This window comes from Magallana gigas, chromosome 3, assembly GCF_963853765.1.
Source record: "Magallana gigas chromosome 3, xbMagGiga1.1, whole genome shotgun sequence".
In the NCBI taxonomy this organism is placed as follows: Eukaryota; Metazoa; Mollusca; class Bivalvia; order Ostreida; family Ostreidae; genus Magallana; species Magallana gigas.
The window spans coordinates 4,449,962-4,476,325 of NC_088855.1; the positions used below are offsets into that span (position 1 = coordinate 4,449,962).

The 26,364-nt window shown below is 36.1% G+C and overlaps 2 protein-coding genes and 1 long non-coding RNA gene across 4 annotated transcripts; 2 read left to right on the top strand and 1 right to left on the bottom strand.

Moving 5' to 3' along the window:
• The first annotated feature begins 1,976 nt into the window (after window positions 1-1,976).
• On the top strand, window positions 1,977-4,199 carry LOC109618329 (uncharacterized). The gene is made up of 2 exons (XR_010711717.1): window positions 1,977-3,388; window positions 3,612-4,199. It is a non-coding gene; the product is annotated as an uncharacterized lncRNA (long non-coding RNA).
• A 3,611-nt stretch (window positions 4,200-7,810) lies between these two features.
• Window positions 7,811-14,469, top strand: LOC105341021 (uncharacterized). 2 transcript variants are annotated; one of them, XM_066078164.1, is made up of 2 exons: window positions 7,811-13,393; window positions 13,892-14,469. In XM_066078164.1, the coding sequence occupies exon 1, from the start codon at window positions 9,376-9,378 to the stop codon at window positions 13,048-13,050; it is 3,675 nt and encodes a 1,224-aa protein (XP_065934236.1). In that variant the 5' UTR covers window positions 7,811-9,375; the 3' UTR covers window positions 13,051-13,393; window positions 13,892-14,469. The 2 variants fall into 2 exon arrangements, with proteins under 2 accessions (XP_065934236.1, XP_065934237.1); XM_066078165.1 differs by having other exon boundaries at window positions 13,982-14,469.
• Window positions 14,021-19,537, bottom strand: LOC105325001 (uncharacterized). The gene is made up of 6 exons (XM_066077687.1): window positions 19,307-19,537; window positions 18,803-19,049; window positions 18,496-18,548; window positions 17,912-18,317; window positions 14,516-14,712; window positions 14,021-14,263 (listed from the first exon to the last, which is right to left on the bottom strand). The coding sequence occupies exons 1-6, from the start codon at window positions 19,316-19,318 to the stop codon at window positions 14,021-14,023; spliced, it is 1,158 nt and encodes a 385-aa protein (XP_065933759.1). The 5' UTR covers window positions 19,319-19,537.
• Window positions 19,538-26,364: the final 6,827 nt, after the last annotated feature.

Sequence of the window (26,364 nt, forward strand, 5' to 3'; positions counted from 1 at the left end):
TTGACCAAAATCTTGATCATGCCCCTTTTAACAATTACATTTTCATATATCTATGGTGTTCCGATAGGGCCAAATGTGCGAAGATGCGACGACAAAGCGCGAAGATGTGATGCCTTAAGTGCGAAGGTGCGAAGGCGAGCAAGCGATACTACTATCGCTCCTTCCCAACTTCGCACTCTGGCCTTCGCATCTTCGCACTTTCGCCTTCGCCTTTTTTTATTGCTTTCAGCAAGTCTCGGTCGATTACATAGAACTTTATGCAGGCACCGTACTCGCCACGGTTTTCCTAATAATCCCGGCTATTATTGATACGCATGTGCTAGGCCATCGCGCTTACTATGAATGTCTATAAATATTTTAATGTGTACATGTGACATACATGTATATGTTTACCAGTGCTAGCTATGCCTATCATTATCTACTCCACACAAAATTTAATGTCCACCATAATGTGTACATATGCACTTCCAGACTCCTGTCTCTTACCAGCCGTCTGTTTACCGTGGACCAAACACAGCAAATTCTAATTTCATTATGCGACACTCCTTGCTCATGCATGGATCTAGAGGGGGAGAGGGGGTCCGTCCCCCCGAAAAATTCAATATTTATAATTTCACGCAGTAAAAGGGGAGAGGGGGTCCGGACCCTATCCCCCTGGATAATTTAATTATATTAATTTTATAAAAATAAAAATTTCCAAAATATGCCTCGGAACCCTTAAACGATAGAGAGCTCCGCAATTATAAAACATAGGTAATCACAGATTACAAAGCTCACCGAGACGAAGCATCACCTTTATGAGGCATCACCTTTATGAGACCATCTTTATCATATTATATGAAAACCGTCCTTTTTGATCTTGGATATTCATGGATTCTGTTTTGACACAATATCGTATATTATCTATTATAAAATTGTTCACTCAAACGTCACAGCTACTTATAGCAAAGCATGTCAGTATATACAAGACTCGGCATTATAATAACAATAGTGTTGTGTTGTGCATGTGCTATGCCTAAATAGTAGTAGGCATAGTACATGCACAACACAACAGTGGTGTTTGCATACAAATTTTCACAACGCGCTAGCGCACGTAACTCAATTTGTATGCACACACCGCTGCAGTTTTGAGACTATATCTTAAAAAAAAACAATGATTCAATGCTTAAATATAATATTGTATTGTATTATCATAATGTATTATATGATACAATATAATTTGATAAAACATTGTATCATATCAAATGATACATTATCATGGGATAAAATGAAATATTACAAAATACAATTATATTATACATATTGTATCATATGATGCAATAATACAATTTCATGTGATATGATAATATATCATATAAACCAATATCGTATTATACAATATCGTATGATACGATATTTTATGATATAACAATATCATATATACAATTTCATTTGATATAGTTCTATATTACAGAAACCAATATCATATTATACAATAATGTATGATACAATATCATAAAATTTACAATATTATATCATATTATATATTATATATTGCAATATCATATATAATTTCATTATGTTATTAAATAATTAGTAAATGATACAATATAATATTATTCAATATTGTATCATAATATACAATACTATACATAACAATATCATGATACAATATCAAATCATAAAATATAGAAAAAAATATACAATATCATATCGTATTATATAACGTTTTACAATATAACATATGGTATTTTATTGTATCCTGTTAAACAATAGTGTTTCATATCATACAACACTATATCATAGGAATCATGTTATATCATTTAACGACAGCCACATCTATCTATCAGCAGGTTTGAGTGAGGTAGGAGATTTCTTTAGCATACTTGATAATGGAGATCAGGCTCAGCATCTGAAGCAACCTCTGCGTTCCATTTATAATAAAGTTAAATCAACTATGCAAGCTATCATCTATAAAACAAGTGACCTATTCCAAAAAATTAACCTCATCAAGCATCTTAAACCTTTGGCTCAGATTCAGCATTCAAGCCTGTCAGGTGCATCAGTATCATAAGACGCACCATCCATGCAAGTTTGGTGAAGTTAGGACCAGTAATAACTTAGATATCATCATCAGAGGGCACCAGCAATTAAAACCTTTACCTCCTTAAGCATCCCCAACCTATGGCTCTGATTCAGCATCCATGCCTGTCAGGCCCATCTGTATCATAAGGCACACCATCTATTCAGGTTCGGTGAAGTTAGAAAGTTTGGTGAAGATAGGACAAGTAATAGCTTAGATACAGGACCTGCAACAAAAACTTTAACCAGCTCCGGACGCCGACGCCGGGGGTATAGCATAAGCTCCCTTGAGATCGTCTCGGTGAGCTTAAATGGCGAAAGCGCGAGATTCGAAGGCGAGAGTACGAAGTTGCAAAGGCGAAGAAGCGATAGTAGTATCACTTCTTCGCCTTCGCAACTTAGCACTTTCGTCTTCGCATCCTCGCGCTTCGCCGTTGCATCTTCTATATTCTTCATATTGTTCATGAATTATACTTGCAATGAGTTTTTTTCACTATTACAAACTGCTGGGTATGCACGTGCATCACCTAGAATTAATAATGAAACCAAAATTATGAAAAGTTTACTCCACTGTTAGGCATCATAACTAAGCTGAAGTTAGTAGGCACTGACAGCAGCCATTACGCCAGTAGAGGTGAACGACCAATAAGGAAAATCGTCAAAGTACTGATAGTATTCGTACAGAAAATATATTTTACTTTATTGTCGGCATCCTTGAGTAAGTTTAGTTAATATCAATATGATTATTACATCAATAGTTTGTATGAGCATTGGTAACTTTGGATACAATAAAGATCGTGTGATCAAAATCAAGGGGGATATAAACCCCTAACATGGGCCCTAACCTCTTATCAACGCTTTCAGAAACACTCTTTTCTTATTATAATCGATCAGTGTCTATTATCCATTAAGATTTACTATAGTCAGGTACTCTTCACACATTTGCTCTAAAAGAATAAAGTCTTTTCATGATCACAAATACAACATTACAACAAATGTTTAGAATATTGATGTTCATGTATTACGTAGATGTCACAATTTTGTATATATGTTCAATTAAAGTTTTATTAGTCTATTAATTTTTGTGAGTAACGGCGCTCCATAGAGTGCCACGGTCAGCTAGTCATTGTTTGTTAGACCGGTTTTCGTGCATGAGTTACTAGTAGTTCCGGCCAGGTCGTTGATGAGAGAAGGTGTGTCCTTCTGTATGAACCTTCGTGGAGTTTGACAATATGTCTTAGGACCTGTGTGGCCTATGTCTAATCCTGTGTGGAGTGTTTGAATAGTGTGGTGAAAGTACGATAAACCGTGTTGAAAAAGAACAGCAGTAAGTGAGAAGTATTTTTCATTATCATTTCAATTTAGAATGCGCATACTTAAGTATCTATATTGTCTATATATCTATATTGTCCTTTGCTAAGTGTTTTATGACATTTTTGTTTGTTTGTATAAGAATTTAAAATATGGTAGCCCGACGGTTGAATCTAATGTGTGTTTTGAACAGTGTAGTGTAATTTTCACTGAGGACCCGACAATGAATTGAATTTTAGGTGACTAGCTGAGTGGGTGTGGTTGGTTATATACATGACGGTATCATCCGTGGGTGCAGGACAACGACAAGCTAACCATAGTGGACCCATAGTCAACGTGGGACATGTGACACACGCGGACGCACGGGCACTATATGAGCTGGTGATATGGTCCAGTAACATCCGTGACGAAAGGTTTGGTTTACATGACAGTGTGTCTACGCACGTGTACCAGTTTATGCGATATACATAACGTGTGAATTATCCTTACCACCAATGATGAACATGAATTGTGGTCTCAACTATGCGTGTACCTGCTGCGGGTGAAATTATTTATTAAAGTACAACTTCTCAAAAGCATTGTCCGGACTTAGTATTCATAAGTGACATCAGCCAAAGTCGGGTTATTTATTCTGTTTCTATATGTTGGGGTTATTTAGGGGGTAAGTTTTTTTTTTGTTAATATTGTTTGTGCGAATGCGTTGTGTGATTTTTCAGCTATTTGCGTGTGTGAATTGAGTGTATGAGTGTGTGTGTGTGTTTAGAGAGGGTTGTATGCATTAGCTTTATATGTTTTCTTTACACTGTAAATAAAGTTATTTTCACTGTTCTGCCTCTTGATCTTTTCAAAGTTCAGTTTATAAACGAGGGAATTTCCAAGCCTTTTAACACAAATTGTGACAGTAGAAGAAAACAAAACTAACGCAAAATGATTTTTAAAAAAACTACTTTCCTCAAGAAAGTAATTAAGAATTCATACTCCTACGTTACCTGCCCCTTTAGTCTTTTTCCATAAAGATAAATACATGTATCATTCTAAGATTGACAATTCATTCACCAATGAATATTGCTTATATTATTACAACAATTATTCTTTCATAATTATTGTTCGTTAATTATCACACAATATCCTCATTGTGTATGAATCTTTATTTGCGTCATTTCCCGCCGTATGTCGACAAGAGAAGTGACGTAACTGTTAAAAATCAATTTGTGGCAATGTAAGAGTGTTTTGTGTGTGCTTGCTACGGATATGAAAAACTATATACAGCGATTTATTTACAAATTCTGTGTTTATGATCTCAAAATCAGTTAAACAGAGTGAAATATTAAGTAATTTCAAAGTCATATCTTTGATACGGGGAAATCAATGTTTACGGGGGGGGGGGGGGGTCATTTTTCTATAGGAGTCATGTTTAACATGAAGAAAAATAACCCCTGGGTCTTTTTTCTTCAGAAAAATCCAATTATTCTTCAGCTAGGGGGGTCATTATTCTACGTCGAAAAATGATTAAAGTCATTATTCTACGAGGGTCATTATTCTTCATTACACCGGCATAGTGTGTCAAGCATCTTCATTACACTTTTTATGCTTATGATAACAAATGTCTTTGGCACCAGGTAACATCTACAAAATGTAACAGTTTATTAATTAGTTTGTTTTTCAGAAACTTTGTTTTGATCAAACCAAGGTTGATAACAACCTCGCCCCCCCCCCCCCCCCCCCAAAGTGTCTGACATCATCTCTTAATACAAAACGATTGAAATGTTAATTTTGAATAGGCTAGCTCTTTAAATATTGGTCGTTGAAAATCAATTACTTTGTGAAACTCTGAAGACTGGTTTGAATGTAACAATGTTTATCATTTTTATTTCTCAAAGGGTTTTGGTTTATAGTGAACCCTCGTTTTTTATTTTACTCAAAAGCGTTAAAATTCATCGAAGTAAGCAGCATTATCTTTTATAAGCTATTCATTCACATGAAATACTCAAAATAGAACTTACCATGATATCGGACAGATCGATCTATTGAAGTGAACTGCTCGGGTAATTAAAGCTAGAACGCCATAGTTTAAATTGCAGTAATATATTCGTAACTACAAGTATGCACATGCAAGTTTATCTGGATTGTCACAGCCTGTAACTTCCAAGTATGTAAATCGACGAATTACGTGGAAACATTGGCTTCTATCTTTAATAGTCCATAGCAAAATGGTTCTGTGAGTTAATGTTTGACTTTTGCAAGACTGATATTTAATAGTAGCAATCCATCCACATTAACTTAGCTTCACATCCCCACCAATACTGTCATTACAATTACTACTGCTCTTTACAATTTCACATGAGCAGGAATATGATAAGAATTAGTTAGATGATAACATGAAAAAACCGCTTAAATATGAATCTTTAAATACATTTATGTGTATTTCTTCATTTAGAAATGCAGACTTTTTTATAAAGATTTACTGAACTATTTACAAATTTTATGAAACTGGTCGGAAATCAGTTTTGTCTCTTTGTTCTTCTTACTACTACCTTCAGCGAAGATCGACAGTTTTTATCATACATGTAAAGTTAAGTTTTAAAATATTTTTATTCTCAAATACTTGTAAATACACAACGATATTAATATCTTTATACTTAAGTTCTAAGCAGATAGAAAAACAGTAACATCAAATGACATAAAATACACAAAAATAAGTATAGAAATAAAAAATAAAAAAGAATTACAATAGCATGATAAAATTTCAGTAATATCACTATCAAATGTACTTTGCGACGTTTAATTACATTTGAAATACGTTAGATTCAATTATAAGCAATACATCTTAAGTACCTTTTAACGGCGTGTGTTAAATTTCAATTTAAAAAAGCTCTTGACGCCGTTAACCATTAACTAGATTCCTGTGGTGTTATCTACCCAGTGACAGGTTTACTCAATATATCACAGTTTTCCAGATGGAAATAATTTCGGTCCTTTCTTTTTACTAATTAATAATCCTTTATTACTGCAGAAAAAAGACAGTTTTCTTAAAAGTACTTTTCATAATTCGGTGATAACAGATTGCATTTCATTTAGCCAACACAGAAACAATTCTGTCTTTTTTTTAATTTCATTAACTATGAAGGATTACAAATAAAACGTATTATTGATGAAATAATCATGAAGGTTATAAAAATGGTAAAATATTGAGGAATTTCTTAGATTTGAAAATATTTGACTGGTATTTACAAAAATGAAATGTCTGAGAGAATGTAATATTTAAAATGTAATACATGGCTTTGATTTAAAAAAAGACCCCATGTACTGCTTTGATATAATGCTTTTGTCTAATTTCTGTATTTCTAGGTATTGTGGAGTTAACAATGAACTTGCAAAATTCATCAGAATAAAGTAGTATGGCTCATTTCATTCTTGGTCTGCGGGAGAGTATTTATGTAATATTTTATACTCTGAATATTTTCAGGTTGAGGATTAAGTTATAAACAAACATTAACTTCATCATGGAAATTCTCCAATATAACACTGTGACATTTTGTACAAAAATAAAATTCATTTTTAGAGAATTTGTAGATTTAATTATTTTTATATACCATAAAAGGTAAAAGGTTCCCATGTCACTTTAACAGTGCGATATAAGACCGGAATACATTAACGAAATTAGGAAGTGAAAAACATTATCTTTCATAAAAAACAGTATGCATTTTTTCAAATCAATTATATTTATTAAATGTATGATTGAGCTTTTAGAGCTGTAAAGATTTGTCCTCAGGATTACTTAAATTCAAAACATCCGGATTGAATATATCAATATACATAAAAAAAACTAGTATGCAAGAAAAAAATAGCATGTCTAAAAGCATACTAATTTTTTTACTCCAAAACTTACCAAAGTAACCAAAAATATTACAAAGGTTTCTTAATATTGCCAATTTTACAATCTATTCTTTTCGGAAGACCAATTACTGTTTTTAATTCAGCATTACTTGACTGTTGAACTGAAGTTAAATATGCTAAATTTAATCTTAAAAGTCTGAATATATTTATGTCTTCAGTATAAAACACTTCCACTGTGACTTTAGTATTCACCATGGCATAATGTTCATGTGGACGGCGGTAGAGAAACTCATTATACGCAGGGTCTAAGGCCCGGAGTCTTTGTCGACAAAATGCGTCAGCCTCGCTTCCTTTCAACGTAATAACTAATGTCACGTGATGATTGACGTAATGACAATAAAAGTCCGCGAAATACAAATTCCTGCTTTGGTCAATCATAAAACCGATGTGGATGTGGATTCTCTGGTCTCCGTAGTAAGATACAGCCGGAGGCTGGCCAGTGAGGGGGTCAGCGCTAGAACTGAAGAACAGGCCGTGAAGCCTCCTGTTCAGAGTTGATGCTGGGTGTGACAATCACTGTTCATATCGAACACACCCGATTTTATTTTTCCCATAATTCTTTGCAACGTGCTTGGCCGACGCTAACAATAGGCGCTAAGATATACCCGGCCGAGCTGTCCAGCAATAAAGACGTGCTTAGTGTATGAAGGGGGTATCGTGTTAGAAGCCTGTGTGGCATGTTTTAGTTTCACAAGTTCAGCATTTGACGCGGACACGGATAGCTGACCGTGGTAAGTATTTATTTAGTTTGGTGTAGTTTATTTGTAAATTTTTGCCTTTTTATTAGTATTACGCAGTCGTCCTATAAAGTCACCTTGACCATTGTTCACTGTAGAGTTACCTGTGTGTTCACTGATGTGTGACTTTAGCGAGAGTGTTTAAATGGAATTCGTCTTTTTCTATAGTACAGTTTTTGCTATTGCTGTATAAAGAAACGGTGATTTAAAGGGCTATTTTCTATGCGTTATTTTATTTTACAATTTATTGTCACTTTTTCCACTTAACTACTTGGGCGGAAGTGCGTCACCGGAAGTCTCAGACGCCATATTGTTTACTGTAAACAAATAACTTAGTTACCATATACTTACAATATTTTGAGATGTTGCCTTTAATATAATACTATTTATACATTATCATAGTTTGATACTATCAGTGAGATACTTATATGATGTATTATACAATATTGTTTTTATTATGGTGTTATGGTGTCACTTGTACACTTATTGTAGTGTCATATTGTTGATGTTGATGATGACGATGATGTTATGATGTCGACGACTACGATGATGATGATGGTCATGTCGATGATGATGGTGTAGATGATGTCGTTCATGGTGAAGTCGATGACGATGCGATGTTCATGTTGATGACGACGATGATGTTATGATGTCGATGACTACGATGATGATGATGGTCATGTCGATGAAGATGATGTAGATGATGTCGTTCATGGTGACGTCGGTGATGATGATGAAGTAGATGATTATGGTGATGACGATGATGTCTATTATGATTATGGTGTTGTAGGCGATGGTGTTGACGATAGTGTCGATGATTATGATGGCGATGGAGATGATGATGATTGTGGTGACGAAACTACTCTAGTTGTGGTTGTCCGTAGTTGGTCCAGGACTACAGCCCCGGAGATTCGGACACTCTTCTAATTTATTTTTGGTCATTTGTATAAACATCATATTTTTTCTTGTTGAGTGAAAGTTGTGTGAGTGTTTGTGTGGTTTAGTGTTTATATTTCTATCTTTTCTTTCTTTCTCTTATTTTTTTTGTTATTAAATTTTGTTAAATTTAAGATGTCTTGTTGTTGTTTGGAGTAGCCTCCGCTCATCCCGTTACAATTGGTGGCAGCGGTGGGATGAGTTGACTCCTCCAGATACTACAAGATATCTTTATAAGTGAACAGTTGCCAAGGTTTATTTTATTTTTCATTTTTTGATCTCTTTTGTAGTACATGTAAGAGCAAGTGTAGGTCGTTGTTTCCTTTTCCCTTGGTGAGTACATTACGTTAGGCAGATTGTTTTGTTAAAAGTTGAGAAGTTAGTCCCTTTATGAGATAATTTTGAGGTAAGTTGGTTTGTCAGTCAATGCACCATGTCTACTGTCAAGGAGATGCTGGAGCTACTTGAAATGGGGACCAAGATGGGGATGAAGGATGAAGACCTTCAACAATTCGTGAAGGACGAACAGGCCAGAATGCGGGACGAACGTGAGAAACATAGAGTCGAGAGACAGGAGGAGAGAGACCAGGAGGAGAGAGACCGCAAATTCAAACTACAGATGGAGGAGAAAGACCGCGACTTCAAACTACAGATGGAGAAAGAGCGCGCCGCAAGAGAACATGATGAGCGAGAGCACGCCCGATTGATAGAAGAAAAGAGACATCAGCAAAAACTAGAAGAACTGGAACTTGATCACAAACTGCAACTCGAGAGATCTCACATAAAGCCGAGTGTTGTGACTAAAGAGGAGAAAGAAACTTCTCAAGTGATAAAAGGACCAAAACTTCCTCCGTTTGAGGATTCGAAAGACAACATTGACGCGTACATTCAAAGATTTGAGATATACGCAACAACGCAGAAATGGAATAAAGACACGTGGGGGACTCATCTTAGCGCATTACTCAAAGGAAAGGCACTGGATGTGTTCGCAAGACTCTCACCCGAAACAGCACTTGATTTCAACGAGTTGAAGAACGCCCTGTTGAAACGATTTGACATGACGGAGGACGGTTTCCGCAAGAAGTTCCGATTTTCAAAACCAGACGGAAGTGAAACTTTTATGCAATTTTCTACCAGACTGGACAGTTACCTTGAGCGGTGGATTCAGCTGTCTAAGACTAACAAGACATTCGATGATCTGAAGGACTTGTTCTTACGTGAACAGTTTTTATTGTGTTGCTCGAAAGAACTTGCCTTATTCCTAAAGGAGAGGATTCCTACTTCGATCCAAGACATGGCGCGATACGCGGACCAGTTTGCTGAGGCCAGAACAGTGACATCTTCTTCACTTACGCAAAAACCGCTCTTTGACAGACGACAGCAGTCCGATAGACAACCGCCGTACAAAGATTCCGTGCAACAAAACCAATCTGGAAATGCAGTGAAGTGTTATGAGTGCGGACGACAAGGACATAAAGCCTTTAACTGCAACTTCCGCAAAAGTCCGAATAACAGGCCGTTTAATTCGAGCGAGAAACAAGAAACAACACCGAAACATACTTACCCTAGTGATTTTCAACGTGGGTCGTACAATAATGGGAACCATGGATATCCAGGACGCGGTAGAGGTCGCCAAGGAGCCGCGAGTGTCGTCGAGAAACATGGAAACTTACCGTGTGTTGGTGATTCGGTTGCTTTCTGTGAAACGGAAATGCCAGTTGTGAAAGGATGTGTTGGCAATAGACTAGTGACTGTGCTAAGAGACACAGGTTGTAGTGGTGCCGTTATTCGTAGAGAACTGGTAAACGATGATCAACTAACAGGGACATCTCAACGATGCAAGTTAGCAGACGGTCGTATTATTGATTCAGATGTGGCTAGAATTGATGTCGATACTCCTTACTTTACCGGAAGTGTTGATGCTTGGTGCTTTGATTCGCCTTCGTACGATCTTATTCTTGGTAATATTCGTGGAGTAAGGAAACCACATGAACCAAATCCAGCCTGGATTCATTCCGTTGAAAACATAGCAGCTGTTGAAACGCGTGCGCAACTGAAAAAGAAACAGTCTCCATACAAACCATTGAAAGTACCGGAAGCAATACGGGATGTATCGCCGGAGGATATCTTACAAGAACAACGAAACGACGAGACACTGAAAAAGTTATGGAGCTTAGCTGAGAGTGGACAGCTTAAACATTTCAGTGACGGCGGATTTTCAAAAATGTGTGAACGGAAGCAAATGTTGTTCAGAGAATTTTGCAGTCCCAAAGTGTCCAGTGGAAAACTGTTCCGACAGTTAATCGTTCCCCGGAAATACAGAACTATCGTTATGAAGATAGCACATGAAACGCTGATGGGTGGTCATCTGGGATCAAAGAAAACAACCGACAGAGTAGTGTCCGAATTTTACTGGCCAGGAATTCAGTCAGACATTAGACGGTTTTGCAGATCATGTGACGTGTGTCAGCGGACTATTCCGAAAGGAAAAGTACCTGCAGTACCGTTAGGACAGATGGATTACAAGATCGATATGGGAGGCAAGCTGAAAACTTTCCACGCAAATCTTCTTAAGAAGTATGTTGAACGAGATACATTGAACTGTGGTGTTTTGTCAACATGTGCAATTTCACTCATAGACTTTAGTGACCTAGATGATGATGAACAACAGGACTCTATTCTTATGCCACCTGTTACTCAAACCGAAACAGCAAAGGACATAAAGTTTGCAGACAGACTAACACCAGATCAGTTGGAAACTGCTAAATCACTGTGTGATTCGTTCTCAGATGTATTTACGGATATACCTGGAATGACGAACTTAGTGGAGCATAAGATTGTTGTGACATCGTCTGAACCTGTGCGTGTGAAACCATATCCAATTCCGTTCAGTACAGAGAAAACAATTACAGAAGAAGTTCAGAAAATGCTACAGTTGAATGTGATTGAGCCATCATCTTCCCCTTATTCAGCTCCAGTTGTCATAGCTCGGAAGAAAGATGGAACGAATCGATTTTGCATTGATTATAGACGACTGAACTGTGCTACGGTATTTGATGCAGAACCAATGCCCAGTCCAGAAAGCATATTTTCCAAAATGACCGGAAAGAAGTTTGTGTCAAAGATAGACTTAAGCAAAGGATACTGGCAAGTACCGATGGCTGACGAGAGTAAGCCGCTTACAGCCTTTTCCACACCATCCGGATTGTACCAATTCAGGACAATGCCGTTTGGTCTTGTAAACGCGCCGGCAACATTTAGTCGTATGATGAGAAAACTACTTCAAGGTATGAACGGCGTAGAAAACTTTATCGATGATGTCATTGTTTTTACAGATACCTTTGAAGAACATCTACACATACTGAAGACTGTGTTCGAACGACTCAGAGATGCGGGACTTGCGGCCAGACCGACAAAATGTTTCATCGGATTTGACAAGATTGACTGTTTGGGACATATGGTGGGCAACAAGTGTCTAGAACCAGAACAGGACAAGATTGATGCAGTCAGAAATGCGCCAATACCACAAACCAAGAAACAGGTTCGTGCCTTCCTAGGCTTAGCAGGATTCTACAGAAAGTTTATTCCGAATTTCTCTGCGATAGCCATTCCACTTTCTGATCTTACGAAGAAGGGCCAACCAAATAAAGTTATTTGGACTGAAAGTCAGCAACGAGCTTTTGATACATTGAAACACATGTTATCAGAAAGGCCAATATTGAAGTTGCCAGAATTTAATGAAACCTTCATTTTACGCACGGACGCTGCAGATGATGGGATAGGTGCTGTGCTGTTACAGATGGAGGATGACGAGAAACTACCCGTAGCGTACGCCAGTAGGAAACTTCAACCAAGAGAAAAGGCATACGCTGTTATCGAGAAGGAGTGTTTGGCGGTAGTGTGGGGAATACAGAAGTTCCACCAGTACCTTTATGGACGCGAGTTTCTACTTGAAACTGATCACCAACCCCTGACCTACCTTAACAAAGCAAAGACAGAGAACTCCAGACTGATGCGTTGGGCTTTGCAGCTTCAGCCATACCGCTTTAGGATCATTGCAATCAAAGGAAGCGACAATGTGGGTGCGGATTACCTGAGTCGTCAGTGAGATGTATAGTAGACAGTACAGGTATGTGTATAGGTTTTATTGTAAATACGTGAGAATTTTCAAAATTCAGTGATTGTTTATTTGAAATTGCAGGACAATTTTTTAAGGGGGGAGGTGTGTGACAATCACTGTTCATATCGAACACACCCGATTTTATTTTTCCCATAATTCTTTGCAACGTGCTTGGCCGACGCTAACAATAGGCGCTAAGATATACCCGGCCGAGCTGTCCAGCAATAAAGACGTGCTTAGTGTATGAAGGGGGTATCGTGTTAGAAGCCTGTGTGGCATGTTTTAGTTTCACAAGTTCAGCATTTGACGCGGACACGGATAGCTGACCGTGGTAAGTATTTATTTAGTTTGGTGTAGTTTATTTGTAAATTTTTGCCTTTTTATTAGTATTACGCAGTCGTCCTATAAAGTCACCTTGACCATTGTTCACTGTAGAGTTACCTGTGTGTTCACTGATGTGTGACTTTAGCGAGAGTGTTTAAATGGAATTCGTCTTTTTCTATAGTACAGTTTTTGCTATTGCTGTATAAAGAAACGGTGATTTAAAGGGCTATTTTCTATGCGTTATTTTATTTTACAATTTATTGTCACTTTTTCCACTTAACTACTTGGGCGGAAGTGCGTCACCGGAAGTCTCAGACGCCATATTGTTTACTGTAAACAAATAACTTAGTTACCATATACTTACAATATTTTGAGATGTTGCCTTTAATATAATACTATTTATACATTATCATAGTTTGATACTATCAGTGAGATACTTATATGATGTATTATACAATATTGTTTTTATTATGGTGTTATGGTGTCACTTGTACACTTATTGTAGTGTCATATTGTTGATGTTGATGATGACGATGATGTTATGATGTCGACGACTACGATGATGATGATGGTCATGTCGATGATGATGGTGTAGATGATGTCGTTCATGGTGAAGTCGATGACGATGCGATGTTCATGTTGATGACGACGATGATGTTATGATGTCGATGACTACGATGATGATGATGGTCATGTCGATGAAGATGATGTAGATGATGTCGTTCATGGTGACGTCGGTGATGATGATGAAGTAGATGATTATGGTGATGACGATGATGTCTATTATGATTATGGTGTTGTAGGCGATGGTGTTGACGATAGTGTCGATGATTATGATGGCGATGGAGATGATGATGATTGTGGTGACGAAACTACTCTAGTTGTGGTTGTCCGTAGTTGGTCCAGGACTACAGCCCCGGAGATTCGGACACTCTTCTAATTTATTTTTGGTCATTTGTATAAACATCATATTTTTTCTTGTTGAGTGAAAGTTGTGTGAGTGTTTGTGTGGTTTAGTGTTTATATTTCTATCTTTTCTTTCTTTCTCTTATTTTTTTTGTTATTAAATTTTGTTAAATTTAAGATGTCTTGTTGTTGTTTGGAGTAGCCTCCGCTCATCCCGTTACACTGGGTCTCCCCCAAGGTTCTTGATGTATTTTTCCATGATACCGCCACTGTTGTTAAATATGTCTAGGAAATAAAGAATTGGTTTACTACGATACAGGTGCGTGACAGGGTAAAAGTCATAGGATGGCCTTGGTCCGGGGGATAATGAATGGATACAGGCTTTTCCATACAGCAAATACACTTCATTCTGTGTCATGTCTACAAAATGCCAAAACAAACACTATAGAAAGAATCAAAGTCAAACTTGCAGCGGTTTTAATAAAATGAAAAACCATTCAAAGGCTTTGTACCAAGCGATGCTCAAGAATTGTTGAATTCTTTTCTTATCAGAATAAATAATTGTAAAAATAAAATTGTCATTTAAAATAAAAATAAAATATAACAAGAGGCCCATGGGCCACATCGCTCACCTGAACAGCAGTTCCTTGTAACATTACATTTCGTAGCATATGCTTTTTCTATTTTAAACATTGAACCCCTTTCTGGGGACCCAGTTATGGTCCGAGGTTTATGGTTGGCTTGAACAACATAAACAGTAACATAGGAATGAAAATGTGTAGCACTGCGGTAGGACCGCACGTACACAACCTGAAAAACTGAACGTAGCAGAGTTCCACTTCAAGAGGAATAACTCTCAGACTGTACAGAACATCAAGAAAGATAACTCTTGGTTCCACTACATTAGAGTTTACACAATTTGAGGATCCTTGCATAATAATCTCACAAACTGTAGCATTATAGTTCTCGAGAAAAACTTTTTAAAAACACTTTAAATATATCTTTCTATGTTAAACTTTGAACCCCTCTTGGGGCCACAGTATTAGTCCAGGGCTAAAGTTTTAATTATTTGGAATCTACATTATTTAAGGATGCTTGCATAGTTATCTCACAAGCTGAAGCATTATAGTTCCCTAGAAAAAGATTTTTCAACATTTTCCCTCTATATTTCTATGCTAAACTTTGAACACCTCTTGGGGCCCCACTTTATTAGATTGAGGTCACAGCTTTTATAATTTCGAATCTACACTATTTGAGGGTGCTTACGTAGTTATCTGACAAATTGATGCATTGTAGTTCTCGAAAAGAAGATTTTTAAACATTTTCCATATATACCGGTACTTCTACATTTAACTTTAAACCCATCTTGGGTCCCTAGTATTAGTCCAGGGGTCACTATTTTAAAACTGTCGAACCTTCATTATCCAAGGTTGTATGCATGATAGTAATCTCACAAATTGAGGCATTGTAGTTCTCGAGAAGAAGATATTTTAACGTTACCTTTATATTTCTATAATAAACTTTGACCCCATCTTGGGGCCCCAGTATTGGTCCGGGGGTCACGATTTTACCAATTAGGAATCTACATGAGCGAAGGCATAGAAATTCCACAAACTAAAACATTGTAGTTCTTGAGAAGAAAATTTTTAAACTTTTCCTTTATGTTTTTTAAAATGTTTAAATTTTGAACCCCTCTTGGTGCCCATCAATTGTCCGGGAGTTACAATTTTTTGAATCTACATTATTTAAGGATGTACATGTATGCATAGTAATATCCCAAACAGTTGCACTATAGTTCTTGAGAAGAAGATTTTAAAACATTTTCCTATATATGTTAAAATCTAAACCCCTACTGGGGCCCCACTTTTTATTCAGGGGTCACGATTTTTACAATCTTCACTATATATACAACCGTTTGTGTATGTATTGGCATTTTTGGTGAAGTGGTTTTTGAGAAGAAAATTTTTAAACATTTTTCATATGTAGTTCTATGTTAAACTTTGAACCCCGCCTGGGGCTGCAGTTTTGATTTGAGGGTCACGATTTCTACAATTTAGAATCTTCATTATACATACAAGCTTTTGTGTAAATATTGGCATTTCTGGTGCAGTGGTTCTTGAGAAGAAGATTTTTTAAACATTTTCCTAAGGTATATCTATGTCAAACTTTGAACCCCGCCTGGGGCCCCAGTTTTGGTCCGAGGGTCACGATTGTTACAATTTAGAATCGTCACTATATATACAAGCTTTTGTGTAAATATTGGCATTTCTGGTGCAGTGGTTCTTGAGAAGAAGATTTCTTAAACATTTTCCTAAGGTATATCTATGTTAAATTTGAACCCCGCCTGGGGCCCCAGTTTTGGTCCGAGGGTCACGATTTTTACAATTTAGAATCTTCACTATGTATACAAGCTTATGTGTAAATATTGGCATTTTTGGAGCAGTGGTTCTTGAGAACAAGATTTTTTAAAAATTTTCCTATGTATTTCTATGTTAAACTTTGAACCCCGCCTGGGGCCCCAGTTTTGGTCCGAGGGTCACGATTTTTACAATTTAGAATCTTCACTATATATACAAGTTTTTGTGTAAATATTGGCATTTCTGGTGCAGTGGTTCTTGAGAAGACGATTTTTAAAACATTTTCCTATGTATTTCTGTTAAACTTTGAACCCCGCCTGGGGCCCCAGTTTTGGTCCGAGGGTCACGATTTTTACAATTTAGAATCTTCACTATATATACAAGCTTTTGTGTAAATATTGGCATTTCTGGTGCAGTGGTTCTTGAGAAGAAGATTTTTAAAGACATGCACCCTATACTTACTGTTTCGCAATTATCCCCCTTTTTAAAAGGGCTGTGCCCTTTATTTTTACAATTTATAACCCCCTTTCCATAAGGATGCTTTGTACCAAATTTGGTTAAATTTGGCCCAGTGGTTTTTGAGAAGAAGTTGAAAATGTGAAAAGTTTACAGACGGACGGACGGACGGACAGACAGACAGACGGACGGACGGACGGACGGACGACGGACAACGGGTGATCAGAAAAGCTCACTTGAACCTTCGGTTCAGGTGAGCTAAAAACTCACTACGTCATGACTTCTTATAAATCGTAGAAATCCAAAATTGAAATGAATAGAAATTTAAAGGGGCATGGTCACGATTTTGGTCAAAATTATTTTTCTGTTTTTATTATTTACAATGCTTTAGGAATGGATATCTAATGATCAAATGAAATGTTGGTGTCAATCGTCTTGTTATAAGCGAATAAACAAAGCTTCGTTAACGTTTTGAATGTAGAAGTTATAAATTCCAGTTTTAGACCCAAAACGAATGTGATAAGCGCTAAGAACTATTTATTTATGCTTAAAATGAATAAGAAAAGAATAAATCATTTAGAAAAAGAACATATATTGAACCAATGTAAACACAGACAGGGCACAAGCCTTGTATTGGAAGCTCCTGTATCTTGCTCTTAACTCTACGACAGACGCTCAAATTTTGGTTGATCATTAGAAATGCATTATTAAAGCATATCAACACTAAAAATAGACCAATGAAATTTGAACAAAATCGTGACCATGCCCCATTAAAAGTGTTATGGTATTTAATTTAAGTAACTTACATGATTTAAATGAACATACAGCCACAGCATTAATAAAAAACAAATATTTCTTCGTCTCATATCCCCTTATTACCAGCAAATTATAATCACACAGAGGCTGAAGTTGAAAAGGGAAAGTCCATTCAGAACCCAAGGCGAAATGAAGAGATTTGAATCCTGTTTCGGTGTCTTTTAAAAAAACAAGACTTTTATGTTGTATGAGTCCATTTGATGTGTTTGTAGCAGAGAGACACAGCTGCCGTAGACCCTCTTGGATGAAAAACGTCGTGTCCCCCGATGCTACACTTCTGGTCTGACTGATTTGACTGAGTGGCCTCGAGGGTTCAATGTCAAATTCATCCGAGTTCAGGTCCTTTACAGTGTATGTAGAAGGGGGATTATGGGATACATCTACCAAAAAGGTTCTCTGAAGTCAAAATTACAAACATTTAGAGTACAGTATTCTCTTTGCAATTGATTTTTTTTTAGATTTACTTCTAAAATTTCATTTTTGAAATTGATATTTTTTCTCCAACAAATTCGCTATCAATATCCCCTTGCATTGTCAATACGACAAATGATTATTTATCAAAATGAGTTCTCACCACATTTGAATTTTTCTTTATATTATTAACACTTTCTTTTTCATCTCTGCCATCTAAAACAATCATAAATACTAATTTAATATTTGGAATAAAACATTTACCTATATACATGCATCTTTGTCACTGATTAACAAACATTTAAACTTTGTACTTCTATAGATCTAATTTCCTTTTCTTTTCTCGTGAATTGCAACCGTTAATTGATTTTGGGTGATAAAATTCATACTTTTGACAGACTGATATACACTTTAAAATTCACGGTTTTATGGTTTGGTTGTATTTATGTACGTAAGTGCAATGATTTAACCTTGAAATAATGCTTCACACGTGTAGTCCGTGACGTCAGATGACAGACCGACAAACAGAGGCACAGTCAAAGTGATGGGAGTCGAACCCTCGACCCCAGTACTGAGATACAGGTGCAGCAGAGCTGTTCGTGCCTTCCTCTCTGTAATTAATAAAGGTATCCAAATAGGAATCAGGCATCTTTTGAGTGCAATAGGAACCACTTTCGTTGTCAGATCTGACCGAAAAATAACTTCCTGATTGTAGATCTGAAATTGATAAAAGAAAAGATGACAAAACACTTAGTTTATAAACCTTATCGATTAGATCTCCAAGGTCCCATATCGAGTCTTTTTGTCCTTAAACAACCAAGAAGGTTTGAAGAATTGATTCGCTGATAAATACGTAACTTAATAAACTAATATTTATGCAGACAGGTTTTTAATATATCAACACACGGTTAGAATGTTTTATATTGCAAGAAATCAATCTTTTATCTTAAAAATATTTTAGAAATATGTCTTACCTCGCTCGCCATTTAAACCATTTACATGTAACTACGTATATTGCGTAAGATCGAATGCATTTCCTGGTCCACAATACAAACGCATGCGCAGCAAGAGCACATTTATTAGGTTTGTCTCATCAGTCACAAAGGTTAACATGTTCATTCTGCAAACTGTATTTTATTTCAATATGTGAAATGCAATGAAAACTAGTTCAAAAGTTTTTAATAAAATGAGTCATATTGAGGGACGGCAAATAGTGAACAATTAAAGTACTTTATTTATTTACACAACCCACATGCAGCCACTTGCTCTAAAAATATTTCTTTTCATAGATAGTTTTTCTAGTATAATAACAAGAGGCCAAATGGGCCACATCGCTAACCTAAGCACCACTGGCTTTATATGGGCGTTCAATAAAGAAATAAATGGCAATTTAAAACGTTCACCGGGAAATGAAGTTGGTTTGTCATATGATCAAATCCTGTGAAGCCCGAATGGCTACTCAGCAGATCTGATCACGTACCAACCAACTTCATATCCCAGTGAACTTTTTAACATTGCAATTTATTACTTATATTTACGTTTGAAAAAAGACAAATCGTTCAGAACTGTTAAAATTACCGAAATTTTAAGTTTACAATAATCCAAGCGATAAGTGCGTGCTGTGATCATTGTGACGTCATGAAAAAGTTCATACAGAATTGAATGTGTTTGCTGTTTCATAGGTTCATATATGGAAACTTATTTGCAAATGTAAATATACAGAACTGGACGGTTTCGCTTTTCTATAGGTTCATATAAGGAAAAATATTTGCAATTGTAAATATAGGATATTGTGAAATGTGGCCCCTCGGTAGACTAACCAAAAATGAATACTAGTATCCGAATTTTACACTTATTTTTGCACATACTTAATCTTTGACATATTTACCTTTATGGAATACCATTTTTACCTAAAATAAGATCAAACTCAATATAAATAACTAAATTTTCAGTTGGTGCTCACGGTTAACTTCAAGTTCCCTTTATTTTAGCCCCCCCCCCCATCACTTTATAAAACGATTAAAATGCATGAGAGCATAAAGATATATTTTCTCCCTCCACTACGCACTATACTCTGTCCCGATTTTTCGCTTCCACCACTTTTCGCTTGATATTTCGATAATAATAAATACCTTGTGTTCAAACTATGATCATCCACTAATATGAAAAATATCCAGATTATCTCTTTTGAAACGCCACCTCTATCGCTCTAGGTCTCAAAACACATCCCAAAATAAAAAGTCTACAGGGGTTTTGCATTGCATCAACCATTAATAAGCCTGTATGATAACGTTGAAAATTTGCGCGAGGTGTCCCTAGTACTTCCGAATGGAGAAAAGATGTAAACATTCCCCAGGAGTGAGCTGTTGTTTCAAGTTTTGTATTTTTGAAAAACAAAAAAATGCGATTAAAACTTGGGTCTAAGATGAGGATCTTAGCTATGAAATATTGAACTTTTTTCTAAAAAGAAATACATGGTGTATTAACTTTATGAAATCGAAAATGAAAACAAGAAAGTATCTAGAAGTTATATTGCAAAATGACAACCTGGAATTATTCAGAAGTGACATTTGGTTTTCGATTTCTTAGAAAAATTTGTATGAAGAGTTTCTTTTAGTATTTTAAAACCAATAAATTTTTGGGAGTTGATTTTAATCAACTCTCCTATGCAGTTACTCAGACAAGCCGAAAGTGAAACAGTGTTTGGCACTGTTTGGACCTCAGCACAAATCATTGCTGCTGACAAGACTTAGTTCTTGAAAACAATGGATAAATTCGATGTAATGTATGCTAAAGCATTGTTTTTCAAGGTTCAATACAGTCTCGTTCAACTCGACGCTTGGCTGTCTCCGTAAATCCTTGTCGGAGATTTACGGTGTCAGCTGAGCGTTTGGTTGAACGAGACTAGAATTCAATATTGCTTGGATCCATACAATTTTCGAGAAATATTTCTGTTACTGATACATAGTTTGATTGAATTGATTTTATCTTTAAATATTATTTAACATGATTCATATGAGGGTTTCTCGACATTCTTGTCGAAAAAGTCCAAAAATTCATATTATAAAAATGTGCGTATTTCAAATTAGAAACTACATGTACTTGTCATGCAAAATAACATATCATTGATTTTAAAATAAATAAACATCGACAAAATCAACACCCGTCAGTTCTTCAGTACTTTGTTAAATAGCAGCACCGACCTTTATCAACGATTTTAAAGGATTTCTATACCGACACGAGTTGAAAAAGTCGCCGATTATTTCTAAATATTGAGTACCCTACTAGTACCATTGTCTTTTCTTTTGATACAAAGATGTTGCCACATACGTTAAATTTCATTTTATTATTACTATGAAATAGTTTTCTAAAGTACCTTTATTTCTTTTTGGAGTTTAAATTTCTTTTTGCATTTTGCTGTTCACTGTTCAGGGTAAATCACCTTAAATAATGGTCATGATAACGTTTCGAATGATGGGAGCCATGCTCTGTACCAGCTTTAAGCTAGTCTCTGGCTCACAAGTGTCTGACGTTATTAATTTTATTTCTCTCTCCATAACAGGAAAATAAGAAAAATAACATCAGACGCATGTGTATGTATGTGAATAAAATCGATGTGCTCCAAATAGAAGCTGAACAATTTCAAGGTCTAGACGAAAATAGTGAATTAAGGTTGCAGTGAAAATGTTGAATTTTTTAATTTTGTCTGAGTTGGGTATCATGACAAACTAGTTTGAAAGGACTAAAGCCGAACACAGCTTTGTCCTCTTGTCATCTATGCAGCATAAAATATGTGATGACATTCCTTTTAGCATTCTCCCATGAAAGATCGTGTGTGCCATTAAGTCTAAGAACGATGATCTTGGTATTGTTGATGGTGCTGTGTTGACGCTTTTCTAATGAATACATAAAAAAATGAGCATTTTTCGAGATAGAGTTATTTTGAGAAATTGCAAGTAACTTTTAAACAGTTTAGACAAATTTATCAACTGTTTCTGTGCGTAAAGAAATAATGATTTTAAAAAAATTATTTAAAAAAGTTTATATGTGTTCTCGCTAGATTTTTTGCTATTTCATCTTTATTTTTGATAATTTTACCGAAAATTGCCGTATTTTCGTATTTGACGTCGTTTGATGACGAAAGTATGGTGGCATATCTCTGCCCCTTGTGTGCAAGTTATTTTTCCATCAAATATGTCGACATGCAAGATAAATATGTTGACATGCAAGATAATTATGTCAACATGCAACATAACTATGTTGACATGCAAGAAAATGGCGTTAAGGTATCCGATCCATAATAGCCTCAGATTCAATGAATCTGGGTGCATAACAGATATATATGGGCTTAACACTCAGTATACTTGAACATAATGTTCCTATTTAAGTATCAATATGTAAGTGTGGAATGTGTCCTAATTAATGACCTTTTCCTTTTTTTGAAGAGTTGTCCCCCTTGCTTTTATTCTATAAAAATAAATTCTAAAAAAAATCTACATGGTATAAAATTTATTTTTAATAGTTTTTGTATTTCTATTGATAAAATACATCTTTCCACCAAAGCATTTTTTAATACTCCTAGTAATTATTTTTTTATCTTAAAAAAAATGTGCTTGTCTCCGTAGACTTTAATGCAATCTTCATTAATTAATTACTGCTTAGTTAATAATATTTTAGAAAATTTCTCTCGGTAAATCTTTTTCTACTCTTAAGTGCTTTAAATGAATATCAAAGTATTAAATCCATGATGAATATTCAAGGTTGGAAAACTTGGTCCTAATATGGATCGGTACCTAAACAGAGAAGAATTATACAAAATCTCAAAAGTTCTCAAATATCGCCCAACTGTGACATCCAAGATGCTAGATGCTACCTTTTTATGTCGACATGCAACTTATTTATGTTAACATGCAAGATAAATATGCTGACATTCAACTTATTTATGTCAACATGCAACTTATTTATGTCAACATGCAACTTACTTATGTTGACATGCAATATGAATATGTTGACATGCAACTTAGTTATGTTTACATGCGAGATAAATATGTTGACATGCAACTTATAAGTTGTATGTCAACATAACTAAGTTGCATGTCGACATAAATATGTTGCATGTCATGTTTCCCGCAAATATCTAAATGTTCGCTAACTTTTATTTTACGGTATTCTGGATGTTGAATTTGCTGTTTGTGTACTCGGCTCCTAGTACGGAGTGTAGTTCCGGTTTCGTCGATGTAGTATTGTCCACATCCCACGTACGTTATACAATATATTAAATTTTTGGTTCCGCACGTCATGATGGGGCTTACTTTAAATTCCCTGTCTCCGATTTTGAAGATTTTTCCTTCCTTTAAATATGGACAGGTTCCACATCGTTGATCTGGACATTTTCTTACTGTATGCAAATTGTTATAGCGAAAGTTAGATTTGCAAAATATGCATTTCAGATTTTTAGGTTGTCTTTTACTTTCTAATACGCGGAAATTTTCAAGAACTTTAGACATCCTTTCATCTGTTTTGAGTAATTCGTTTAGGTGTTTAACAAACGGTGTAATGTTCTTATTTTTAACTTATAACTTGTACCTTCCATTTGTCGCGAAACGAATTGAAAGTGTCATGATTCTTTTCCTCAGCAAAAAAATGTGGCAGAGATTTATGAAAACCAACTTTTGCTCAAAACGCTGATATACATGTAACCTTTGACCCAACCGTAGTGGTTCACAAGTAGAAAGATAACCCAGAATTACCACAGTAAGTGCCAGGATAGTTTTACTAAACGACTTGTATTTGTAAGACCTTAAGGTCTATAAAAGAACACTATCAGCTGTTTCTTGATTTGAAGGAAGCAATTTTCCGTATGTCAACAGTTCAAAAACATGAAAAGTTTAGTTGTTTGCCTTTCTCTGCCGAAGACACTATCAGTTGAAGGCTCTTCCGTTTGCTTTGTCGTCTGTCTTATAAGTGACATCTGTAATAGGGATACTCTTTGGGCTTCAATGAACACTATCGTACCAGTATTTAGACTGTTTGGAATAGACAACATATTTGTGGTTCTACTCAACGAAGAACAAAATTGAACATTTGGGAGGACTTTGTTCTGTAGTTGGGAAAAATTAGACTTGCCGAGAACCCAAACAATCAGCTACAGGAGGCAGTGACCAGCTGGTTAATACAACCATACACAGTGTGATCTGTTTTTTCTCCATCTGTTCTCCATCTGTCTAAATTTATGATCTTTAAAGTACCGTTATCTACTTGCATTATGGAGGTCAATTGCACTCCGAAAGCATTTTTATCCCCTGATTAGCATATTCCGTAGTATGATTTAGACAGAAGCAATTACAATGGTTTTTTACATCAGGAAACAATGTGTGGGAGCTCCTTTCAATCCTCTTTCCTATGAACATGGAAATTGTGGTATCAGTCAAAGGTTATACCATTAACCATTCATATAGCAGGAGCAGGCATCAACAAAGAGGACATACTTTTAAGGAAGATGGTCAGATACACACTTCTCATAAGATCAGAGTCAGGCATTATATTTCTATTGGCATCGGCAGAAAATCACAAACGACTTACCGTTCTTGAAAAGAACTCCCTTAACCTCTGTCGTATGTGTCCTGATGAGGGACAACCGAATATATACTGTTTCTGAACATAAGGCTATAGGAACGAGAAGACAAATGTCATGTTTTGTAAATTGCGCAACTTTAGCCTCGTAGATTGTCGTTCCCAGCGAATCTTAGACTGAAAATCAGAAGATGGAGTGATTAGAATGGGGAAATTCCTGAATTATCACAGGAAGCAGAACAAGAAAATGACCTTGGTTTTTACAGCCGAACAGCTACTAAGGTGAGTGTGACACTCTGGTAAGCAAAGTAGCCAACTAGTATAGCTTGTTTGAATTATCTGTATTTTGCATAGACATCCCACATCCCCCATCTTAATTTGTAAACCGCCTATACAACAAAATGAAGAAGGCGTTGATTAAGAAGTATAGAAGGTATACTTTTTTATATACAAATTAAATGAAAATTGCATTTATTGTTATTACCAACTGGTCCATATAATAATTTGTTGATAAGTAGTTGTGTACTGTTTGAGATTCGTGAAAAACATGCCAACTGAAACCATTACCAAGTGGTGGACAAAATTGTTAGTAGATTTCTCTCCAAGCCCCCCCCCCTCCCCCCCCCACAAAGCTACGTGCCTGCGCAGGATAAAATATGATGTAAAGGATTTTTACCGTTCGCTCCAAACGCTGAGATGATGACCCAATCAAAGTGGTTTACCATGGGAGAGTCCAAAATTACCGCCTAGTGCCTAAATGATAATTCACATAACAATTTTTTCTTACCACTCCACACCCCCCCCCCAAAAAAAATTAAAACAACAACTGAGGAACTGAGTCTCATGATGACTGAGTACATGTATTGTAAAATTCAACTGAATATTTGGAAGGTAGAGAGTACTATCTCCTAAAACTTAGAGAGTTTTCGGGACTTGAAGGAAGCGTTGTTCAGTTGTTGACAGTTTGACAGCATTTATTTGGGATTTTTTCTGACAGTTTTGTCATTGGGAGTTATCAGTCTCACTTTTCGAGAATTCAAACAACCACCTTGAGGAGGCAGTGACTAGCTGGTGCAACAACCATACACAACGTGCTCTCCTGTTTCTTCATTGATTTCAATGTTAGAAATCATTTCAATGTCTTGGCAGTATTACTATCAAGCATAATGGAAGTCAACTCCACTGGACTATAACATGGACTTGGTGGATGAGTCGGATCTAGAACTTTCTGCCATCATCCGCCAATTATAGCAGGAACAGGATTCCTGATGCACTCTTCAGGATGAGGGTTAGAAAAATTAGAAAAAAGTGGGCATTAGATAAGGTGAAAGTCATGTGATTTATGGCAATTAGAATATTTTGGCATAGAGAGAAAATAAACGTCCTCCTGTCCTTTAAAAGACCATTGAGCTTTGTGGATAGATAGTTTTTCAGCATCCTCTTGAGGGAATAGTGGATA

Coding starts and splice junctions, on each gene's coding strand:
- LOC105341021 (XM_066078164.1), top strand. CDS start 9,376: ATGTCTACTGTCAAGGAGATGCTGGAGCTACTTGAAATGGGGACCAAG.
- LOC105325001 (XM_066077687.1), bottom strand. Junction 18,549..18,802: donor GTGTGAAGCATTATTTCAAG/GTTAAATCATTG, acceptor TGATTGTTTTAG/ATGGCAGAGATGAAAAAGAA. Junction 18,318..18,495: donor TAAAGAAAAATTCAAATGTG/GTGAGAACTCAT, acceptor TTTTGACTTCAG/AGAACCTTTTTGGTAGATGT.